The sequence below is a fragment of the Hydractinia symbiolongicarpus genome, chromosome 5 (genome assembly GCF_029227915.1).
Source record: "Hydractinia symbiolongicarpus strain clone_291-10 chromosome 5, HSymV2.1, whole genome shotgun sequence".
Taxonomy (NCBI): Eukaryota; Metazoa; Cnidaria; class Hydrozoa; order Anthoathecata; family Hydractiniidae; genus Hydractinia; species Hydractinia symbiolongicarpus.
In genome coordinates this window covers 4,253,086-4,263,855 of record NC_079879.1, presented here as the reverse complement: position 1 = coordinate 4,263,855, position 10,770 = coordinate 4,253,086, and the positions used below count along the sequence as shown (strand labels likewise).

The following is a 10,770-nucleotide window of genomic DNA, read 5'->3' as shown; positions in this document are numbered from 1 at the left end:
TTGTTGTTTTTGATAGTTTTATGGTTCCGCGACTTCAAAAAAACAAATCTAAGCGAGGTCCCAAAAAACTCAAATCGGAACATTTTTCACCTTTACTATTTTGTTCGTTTTACACGAGATTTCTGGGACCAGCGGATGCCGCATATAAAATAACCAATATTGGCTTGGAATTTGATTTTTGATAAGCTAGAAAGCAAAGGTTTCGAGATAAAGCGTGCAACTACCAAATACCACCACACTTTCACGGCGTTCGTGGAATCGTATAACAAGGTACTTGTCGAGAGGCTTTTCAAACCCCAAGATTCCCAAGAGCTTGCCTCTAACGAAACTAGTACCACATGGGTTAAACACTTGTACGCTATCGTGAAAAGTTTAAACAACAGCAAGACCGCCATGATTGGTTTGAAACCTTCGAAATCGATCAAACCTGAGGAGGTGCCGCAAGGTGAGGAAAAGCATGAAGAAAAGCCTCTACCTGATGACGGTCTTTATCTTTACCTCCTCCCGCCTGGGGAAGAGCATTGTGATCAAAAAAGACGTGCAACAGACGCTTGGTGGAGCAAAAAGACGTATAGACTCGACCGCATTGTGACTGGTACCCATCTCCTGTACTGTTTAGCTGATAGGCCTGATCGAAGCTTTGTGTCAGAGGAGCTGATGCTAGTACCAGAGGATGTTAAAGTACCTCCGGAACATGTTAAATAATGGTAAATTTCTCGAGTCGGATGGTTATTTCACCGGTTCGCCCGCAGCGGGGGAACTACCCAGTTGCCACTTATAGACGTAGTTTTTGTGGCTTTAATAACCCACAAAAACATGTGCGCGCTTACTTGATATCAATGTCAAACAGCTGTTCGAACAGCTTGAAGTGGCATATATGTCGTTCTACGTGCCCCTCCGCTGCAAATCTGTTAAAAGCGTGAATACTATTGGCATTATCGATCAGCACAATCTCCTTAGACTTGGGTTATTGATCCTTGAACCATCTTCTTTTGGTGGGCAAGGCACGTCTTTGTACGCGTGCACAGTAATACGGGAGGTGGTGAAACTCATCCTCATCAGGAGTCGTATGTTTATGATAAATCATGATCACATATCCTTTCGGGGATCTTTAGCATGTCATTATCCGTATACGCAATGGCTCTAACAACATCGTGGGCCACGAGGCATTTCCCTTCATCCTTTACGGAAAACGATCGTACTTTTTTCCCTTTGAAAAAATCAACACAAGACATATCTATTTGTAATTTTTTGATCCGGGGATCATGTCTGCAAAGACGGTGCTCGTGATTTTTTCTGACAGCTAAGGTGAGCCACAGGTTCACCTTAATACTTACCTTACCCCAGGACGGCATCTAATGGGACGTCGTGCTATATACATCTATAAGTGCCCGCAGTCTAGCCCGAATATCGAGGTCCCTTGTATTACCCTCCATCCACTTGAGTCCTTCGAGTGATATGAAGGAATGCCTTTGTTATTTCCGAGCTGCTGGCGGGTGTTTTGAAAACGGGCTGAAAGGGCTCTAAAAAGACGATTTATCTTGGACTCAACGGTATTTTTTCATCTTGTACTTTTTATAGTAATTCCAACCAGTTGGATGTGGACAGATTTTAGTGGATCATGGTAAGTGCCAGCGACGAGACGAAGGCGATAAAAGCGATCCGGTCGTCGTGTTTATCCCTCTGCCACATCTTATACAGAGACTGATCGATTTCCTCATGTCTCGCTTCCAAGCTCTCGATTGTTTCCTCCAATTTCCGGATCTCCCCCTCAAACTCCTCTCGTAATTTTTCGATACAAGTCATATTTATTTAGTTGAAAGTCAAGGCAAAAAATGCTCCAATTTCAGTTGTACCCGTCGGGTACAACTGAAATTAGAGATCTTCCTTTCTCTTCTTCATCAGTGCCGGCAACTTGTGACCCTGTGCGACTCTCCCGGGGTGCTTTACTGGTACCGTATCTACTTTCTCTTCTTTTTGAACAACGCTCATTTATTGTAACTCGAGAGAGTTACAAAAATCACTTCACTCTAGCTAGCCTTCAAACCTTCCCTGTCGGCGTATCTTATCTTATTCATATGTGGAGCCCTCATTAAATTACATGCTTGTGGTGGAAATCGATCAGCCGCTGATGTCAAAATCACTAGACCGCGTGCGTAACAGTCTCCGTAAACAGCGCACCAGTACGTATACCGCGCTGGTATTCTGCTTTTGCACAAGACCTCATTGTTTGATCTATCAACTATTTCACGACTATGTCCATGTGTTTTGTTGCTCTTCATCATCCCGTTCTTCATCTACCTTGGATATGGAGAGTTGGCAGTGGTTTACAGTATGCGCAGCAATAAACAGAGGCGCTAGGAGCTTGCCAAAAGCTGAATACACAAGGATCCCCAAGTCCTCTTCCAGATCTTGGCGTAAAGCTTCGGGACTGTCGAGAGGTACTACGTTACTTATAGCCTTGGTGTACATGCTTATCGCGTGGGTTGACAGTGCTTTGGCAGTTTTCTCTCCCTTTTCCTGGATCTCACGTTGAAGGAATTCGGCATGCATTCTGTCGACTGCCTCGTTCGATGCTTTATTGATGAAAGCCTCTGTACATTTTTTCGGTAGGAGGTGGACCCTGCCTTTGCGTATTCCGTCCTTTAAGGCTTTACGTTTGTCAAGGGGTTTCTGCTCGACGGCTTCTGCCGAAGTATCGACAACATCGAAAATTTCAGCTAATGCACTCATTCCTTTTATTACATGTCTGTATCGATAGAAACAAGCAAGTAGCATGGGAGGAGTATAGCGATCAGCAACAATACGTCCAACATTTATTGAGACCCTCTGGTAAAGATGGTGCTTGACAACACCTTTGAAATCATATGCTTAAGCGCGCTAACTACTTATTGATGAATCGGTTGCCCTTGGACTGATTATCCCTAATCCACATCGGTTGCATGTTGGAGTAGTGCGAGTTGTACTTCCTCGCGAGTTGTACCTCCTTGCTGCGGGCAACACCATATTCTCGATATTTAGGTGGCAACTTATGATCGAAATTCCACTGCCCCCGGTTACCCCAGTTCATACCTTTCGTGAACTGAGCCTGGATGTGCCCTATAAATGTGACAATATTACAACCGAGATACTCCGTGGAGGCTATCTTGCTATCACGGTTTAGAGCACGGTAAATCCTGTTTAAAATTGTATGATACTTACACCTGGCGAAATCGCATATGCGACAATATCGTTTTTGATGATGGCATTTTTTTCGTTCCTTTGACGCTTTATCACTATCAATGCATCTTATGCATCTTTTTGTTTGTTGTCCGTTACGTTTGTCGATTTTGAAGTTGTTTATTGTAAAAGAGCGATTACAGTGTGAACAGCACTTTACATCCATTTTTTACGTTGTTTTGTACAGTAGCACTATACAAAACTTGGACATGCTACAAGCTCTCCTTAGCCGCTAAGCGATAATGACCCCCGGCGAGCGTTGACATCTGGTTTGGTTGCACTATCCGTTTGTCATCTACCATATTGAGCGCTTCCTGCGTATAGATTTGATGTCCCTTGTTTTGGATACAGATCCAGGTTTTGTATATGTCAACACCATCCTCCAAGCAGCGCCAATAGTCCTCAAAGCTGATGGATTTTGTGGTTACGCACTTCTTTACACCTTTAGCTTTGCGACCGCTGCCATCTTTCGCGAGACTCTTGTAAGAGTACAGCTTCGCTCTCAAGGTGATGAGTTCTGTCATAATTTTTCCGCTTAGTTCGTCTTTTATGAGGCCTACCACCTTCTTGTTTTTGCCAATGGGGAGAGGTCTGCCATCATCTTTGCTGTAGGCACTCGTATCGAAACGTGCTTTGACATCGTCGGCAATGTCGCGATAAAAGTCCTCCGTTCTTATGTGATAGACGAAGAAATCGGTGTCCATATAGCAGATCTGCAACTTGCTACCGTATTTGGGCTGCATATAGTCGTAGTAAAACCCGTACATTACGATTTTCGAGTTGTCTAAAATGACTTGGCCAATATACACCGGCTTGTTCATCTTTACCTCTGTTTTACACATTTCCACACCCATGAGGTGGTTGCTGAAGCAGTTCCCGCCCTTGAAGTTTGGTTTCATGACGAGCTTTGTGTACTTCTCTTCGTTGGTAACCAATTGGATGTTGTGATGGTTCCTCAAGTTCTCCATAGTTTTACCAAACACCGAGAAGTTCATGAGCTTGTAAAAGTCCTTCTCGAATTCGTTTTTGGCGGCCGTTCTCAGACTCGCGTTGTGGTCGATATAACCCCTCAGCCAGGGCTTCTGGTTATGGATATATCTTGGAGGTTGACATCGATTATCCAAAGAGCCTTTTGTTTGTTTGTTTGTAAATTTATTTATAGTCGGTACATTATATACAAGTTTCGTAAAAAGAAAAATTATATGCATAGCTCTAAAAAGTAGTGCTAATCAAAACCGACTGAAATTAAAGTGCAAATAGAAATAATATTAAATAATATTAATTGAATGAGAGAAAATATTTTTAAATTTTTATACATACAAAAAAGAGTAAAATTTAACTAAAAGCGTGTTTGGGACAATTCACTTACCTCACAAAAACATTTACTTCCATTCCAACTTTTGATCGCATTTTTAAAAGTACTAAGAGACTCCGAGGATTTCAAGTGATTGGGTAATTTATTCCATATTTTTGGCCCCAGGGAAGAGAGACTTTTTGTTCCAAAACTAACGGTATCTATATTTGGGACTGTTAAATTATTAACATTTTGTGATCTCACTGGTCTACTACTCCCATGAAATTTAAAGATATATTTAATGTATGTCGGATTGAGTTCGTGCAAAGTCTTATATATTTCTGTACATAATATTTTAAGTCTATAGACGCTCATTTGGTATTTTCCTGCTTTCAAAAGGAGTTCGTCGTAAGTACTATCATTATCATTTAATAAGAAACGCAAAGCTCTCTTCTGAATTTGTTCAATTCTCCACAAAGATTTATATGAAGAGAAATTCCATACTAAAGGGCAATAATTAAAGTTAGAGTATATAAAACTTTGTACCAGCGCTAATTTGGCTTTGTGAGATAAAAACGTGCTAAGTCTAAACAGTGCATTCAATTGTGCTGATGATTTTTTGATAAGTTTAGAAATGTGAGAGTCGAAATTCAAGCCATTATCAATGGTCATTTAACTTCGCTTTCTGTTTTAACCCTATTCGGTCCGCGGGGGGGGGGGGGGGGGGGGGGGGCGGATTCCGCCCCCCCTGACGTTTTTTTTAATAACTCCTGATTGCTTTGTTATATGGCTATGATACTTACTGAGTTTCAACATTTATCTATTAGACACCTGCATGCTAATTTTTTAGGTCCCATACCTTTCAGAGGCTTTGATATTGGCCATTACTCGAAACTACCCCTAAAAATCTCTATGAAATCCTTATAATGGGAAAAATATAATAACTCCTGTTAGGATTATCCTTAGAACTTGAAACTTGCAACACAACTTTGTTTCATCAAGAAGACTCATTTTGAATAATTTGAACACGTGACTAATCCGATTTCCCGATTTTGTCGGATTTTACCCGAAAATCGGAAAAAAACGGATTTTCGGGCAATTTTTGGCAATTTTTTATCCGATCCATGTAAAAACCGGAAGATATGTTAAATAACTTTTATTTAGCTTTCAGAAACTTCAAACAGAATGTAAAAATTCGCTCTAGAACAAAAGTAATTATATTTTAAGCAGATAGTAACATTTTTAACAATTTTCAAGCTTCTGATGACGTCACAGAAAATGTGCTGACGAAGCAAATTTTTTTTGGCGCCATTTTGTTCCTTTTATGACGTACTATAAGTGTGCCAAGTTTGATTCAATTTGAACAACCCTATGAAAAGTTATTGAGGGGGGGCGGAATCCGCCCCCCCCGGTCATAGTATGTTCGAAAAACCGGACCGAATAGGGTTAATTAACTTGTCACCAATTTTTACCACTAAATCACAATTGTTACATTTATCTCTGGTGACAATGATTGATTGAAATTTTTTTGGATTCGCCATCATTTTGTTATTTTTCAACCACACTAGTGCTATATTAGATTCACATTCGAAAAGTTTAATTAAGTTTAAAATTGAGTTTGAGAAAGCAGAAAGGGAATTGTCATCAGCATAATTGTGTACACTGACTTTTTTAATAAAATAAATAAAGTCATTAATAAAAATGTTAAATAAAATAGGTCCTAAAATTGATCCTTGGGGTACTCCAGACAGAATTAATTGGAAAAGACTATGCTGATTATTTATGCGGGTAGATTGCTCTCTGTCAGAAAGGTACGATAAAATTAGAAGTAGGCATCCTGGCTAAAGCCATAGGCATTTAATTTAGCAATAAGTAAATCATGAGGCACGCAATCAAAAGCTTTAGATAGATCCATTAAAACTGCACCAACTACGTAATGTTTATCTAATTTTTGTTTCCATTCTTCCAATAATCTTATAAGTACATGTTGTGTGCCATATGATTCCCTATAGGCTGATAAAAATTCTGAAAGTTTTTATCAATATAATCAACAATTTGAGATTTAAATATTCTCTCATAAAATTTTGAAAATATATTTAAAATGCTGACTGGTCTATAGTTGTTTACACATAATTTATCTTTCCCACCTTTATCAATAGGGGATACAGTAGCGCGTTTGGCTCTCCTCGGAAAAACAGAAAGACAAATACTGTTGTTAATGGCATTTGTTAAGGGTTTTATCAAATACGGTTTTGCTATCTTCACCATTTTAGCCGTTATCTTGTCCTCTCCAGATGCCACACCTACTTTTAGATCCCCGAAAAGTTTAGAGACTTCATTTTCCGAGACTTCCTTAAAGTTAAACAACATTTCATTATTTTGATCAATTAGTGAATTTTTAATTTCAAGAATACTATGGTGATTTTTATATGTTTCCAGAATCTTTGAGATAATTTCATTTCTATTTTCAGATTGATAATTTCGTAGCGACACTGGTTTAACTCCACTATATTTTTCAACTATATGTATGTACTCTTCATTGAAAATTTCCGCTGATTCATTTTCATCCGTTACTATAATATCATCGTGAACAATCATAATTTCATTAGAGCTCTTACCTAATTTGTTAGTAAGGAAAGGTTTAACAGTGCTCCAAAATTTCTTATTTTGAATAATGCTACCCTCCATAACACTATTAAAATGCTCTTTAATCGCCTGTCGTCTCATACTAACACACTTATTTCTTTGTTTTTTATATTTTGCCCTATTTTCATCTGTTCGATTTTTGTTAAAATTGTTTTTAAGACGAGATCTTGTGTAAATTGCTTTTCGTAATTTTTTATTCATAAACGGGGCTTCGTTACCCCGAACTAATTTAATTTTTATAGGTGCATGTTTATCAATTATATTTCGAAATTTCAGTACAAGGTTCTCATAATTTTCATTTGGATCTATGTTATCACAACAAAAATCTGTGCTCCTCACTTCTTCAAGAAAAACTTGCTCATCAAATTTTTTAAAACACCTACACGATATCTCCTTCGATTTTAAACGTACTAAAAAAGTCTTCATAAAAGTAGAAATCATATGGTGGTGGTCACTAAGTCCAGTTTCAAAAGATTTAGAATTATGGAAACATGCATGTTTATTTGTTAAAAACACATCTATTCGTGATGCACGAGTATTTGTGAAACATGTTTTTTGTTTTATTAAATTTTTTAAATTGTAGGTTTCGCAAAAAGTTGTAAAACTGTCAAAACGTGTCGAACTTGAGTCATCACAATCAATATTTATATCGCCCATGACTACAACATTATCATAAGTTTTGAAAGCCAAATCAAGTGAGCGTTCTATCTCAATAAAAAAGTTACCTAAGTTAGAAGATTCTGGTGGTCTATATACACTAAAAATGGCCCATTTTTTATTTCTCACTGTAATCTCAGAACAAATAACTTCATTTTTCTTTGGCTCAAGGTTCGATAATTGCTTACAAATCAGCCCTTTTTTGACGTATTCAATAAGTCCCCCTCCATTTTTATCCCTGTCCCTTCTGTTTCGTATTTCATAATTTTCAATATCAAATTGAGCAGACGGAAATTCAAGGTTTAATTTAGTTTCTGCCAAAACAAAGTAATCTGGTGATATTTTTGTTACAACTTCGCGAACATCTACTATCTTGTTCCTTAAGCTATTTAAGTTTAAATAGCAAAGCAAAGGATTATTTGGATGCTTAAGCCGCAAATGTTTAGCATTTTCTAAATCACATTCATTAGAAAAACCATCTTGCTCCTTATTTGAGACATCACTTAAAGTTACGGAACACCCCAAGAAACCGTGTTTACATATAAAAAATTATTTAAATAATTCAAAAAATTATTGGCTAAACATACTTTCCCATTATCATTTAAGTGTAGACCATCTTTCCACAAGTTGAGCTCTTTAATCATTTCATTGTTTAATATGGTCGTGTGCAATAGCTTTATCTTCTACGACTCTATTCACTTTATTAATTTTCTCAAAACATACTCGCTTGCACCCGATGATACTTGATATAAAAACTTTTTCCACGCCATGCTCTTTACATTTATCTGCTATGTTTACGATGTTATTAGCAATTTGTTCTTCAGTATTGTCGTTTTCGTCCATATTAAAAAGATCGTTAATTCCTACGTGCAACATAACGATATCGGGGCGCTCGTCGATTAGGGTGGGTAGGGCATAATGGCCAAGATTCTTCACATTTGTACCTGGAAAACTTTTTATTCTTGCATCACCATTTTTCAAGTGTCTATTAAATTCTCTTGTCTTAATTCCCTTAGGAATACTATCGCAGATGATTCTGATTTTTTTCTTCTTCGTGGCTGGCTCTCTCATACCTTGTTGATCATTGTTAGTATTATAAAAGTATTTTTCCCTTTCCGGATAGTGACTTACAACTGGATTTGGCCTTCTGGGAGGAAACGTTGTATTACGTGCATTTGTTGACCCATTAGTTTGTGACAAAAACCTTCCACTTGATTGATTGTCAGAGTCTGTATTAACGTTTGTATTGTTAGGGTTTTCAAAGTTTAAAACCTCATGAGGAAGATTATCAAATCTATTTCTCGAAGTATAATCATAATAATTACTACCTGACTTTGTAGATGGTGGTCCTCTGGGGACTTTATGCCAATTATCGATTTTTTCTGTTCTGGTTGACCGTGCTTGTGTTACGTTGTGGTTGTTTTCAAAGTTTAAAACCTCATGAGGAAGATTATCAAATCTATTTCTCGAAGTATAATCATAATAATTACTACCTGACTTTGTTGATGGTGGCCTACACGACAAGCACATCGAGCTGCCTTTCCTGACGGAGCGCAAGGTGGTTCACAGGGTCGAGAAACTGGTAGACACTCTTTCGAAGCATCAGCCTGAAGACATCATCATTGTCGATGAATTTGGTCATGGATGGTACATTTACCTTTAGCTACTCCTTGTCTAGCTGCTTCGTGGTATTCAAATCGCAATTTTTACACCAAAAGCTTGCCACATACTTGGCGTTGATGCTCTGAAATTCCAGACATGTATCCGCGCACTGCTGACATTTCATACCTGCCGTGTGTGTACCGATGACGTTGCTTGCCAATTTGTCCAGCCCGGATGCCATGAAGCGAAAGCTGTCGATGAACCTGATCTCTAAGCTCTTGTACGTATCACGATCATCGTGCCCCATGCCTGCAATGGGCACCCTGATTTTAACGTTGAAAGAGATGTACTTTTCCGTGTTTTCAGCGATGCAACCAATATCCTGGGTGTCATATTTCTCCCCCAGTTCTCGGATGAACAAGTGGGCATCATAACCCGAGAGATTGTGGAAGATCACGGGCACGTGGCTAGGTATCTTGTATCTGAGGTTGCAAATCGCGTGCGCTGCACCTCTATACAGCCCCGTGTAGTGACAGTGGTCCCTGACTTTGCGGCTATACTCGTCGTTGTCAAAGGTTTTCATGCACAGATGTGACAAGTTTTGGCAGAGTCATACTCCCTCTTTAGTACCTCCGTTAGTGGTAACATGTCCTGTTGAGGGTAGGTGCTGTATAGTCGCTTTACCTCATCCTCTAAGTGGTCGACGAACTTCTTCACGCAGTCCTCACCCCTGTAGACTGTTAGTGGGTCTGGCACGGGTCCGTAGGCAAAGGTACTATATGTGCACCAGCCACATGGTACGTGCTTGTTCAGCTTTTTAGTCTTGGTCCCCCTCGCATTCTCTTTCCTTTGGATCAAGAGGCACTCGAAATCCGCAAAGATGGCGAAGGGTACTTTGAATTGCTGCTGGCCATCCTTGTAGTATGGCCACTTTTCCTTTTTGGTTGGCATCGTGCTCTTGACCGCTTCGTTGTCCCTGAAGTAGGTATAGTGCTAGTCTCTCGATTCAACCGTTGAAAAGGCTTGCAGACAGTTCATACAGAAGTGCATCTTTGCATGATTCTTTGATGTCTCACTACCCAGGAGCCGTGAGATATTTTTGATGGCTATATAATGACTCTTTTTATCATTCGTGAGGAGTAGCAGATTAACCTGTTTCTCGCTTCCGTTGTGTGTAGATCGACGCAGGATATTGAAAGTCTTTCTAGTCACGTACAAGACGTTCACTGCGATGTCAGGATTGTTCTTCTTAAATTTGGATATATGCTTGATGCTTGTTGGAAACTCGATGCCCTGCCAGTTATACTGCTGCATGTAGGGTCTTAGCTTGGTCACGCGTTCTGGATGATCAC

The 10,770-nt window shown here is 39.1% G+C and overlaps 1 protein-coding gene across 1 annotated transcript; it reads right to left on the bottom strand.

The window, feature by feature from the left end:
* Positions 1-6,335: 6,335 nt before the first annotated feature.
* LOC130645911 (uncharacterized) lies at positions 6,336-8,460 on the bottom strand. Its single transcript, XM_057452035.1, has 4 exons — positions 8,404-8,460; positions 7,016-8,302; positions 6,661-6,865; positions 6,336-6,538 (listed from the first exon to the last, which is right to left on the bottom strand). The coding sequence occupies exons 1-4, from the start codon at positions 8,458-8,460 to the stop codon at positions 6,336-6,338; spliced, it is 1,752 nt and encodes a 583-aa protein (XP_057308018.1).
* Between the last annotated feature and the right edge of the window lie 2,310 nt (positions 8,461-10,770).

Bases quoted from the DNA above. Each gene is read 5' to 3' on its own strand.
- LOC130645911 (XM_057452035.1), bottom strand. From the start codon at position 8,460: ATGATTAAAGAGCTCAACTTGTGGAAAGATGGTCTACACTTAAATGAT. The intron at 8,303-8,403 runs GTATGTTTAGCC...GTCTCAAATAAG, and splicing joins ACTTAAATGATAATGGGAAA to GAGCAAGATGGTTTTTCTAA. The intron at 6,539-6,660 runs GTGGGAAAGATA...AAAAACTTTCAG, and splicing joins TGTATCCCCTATTGATAAAG to AATTTTTATCAGCCTATAGG.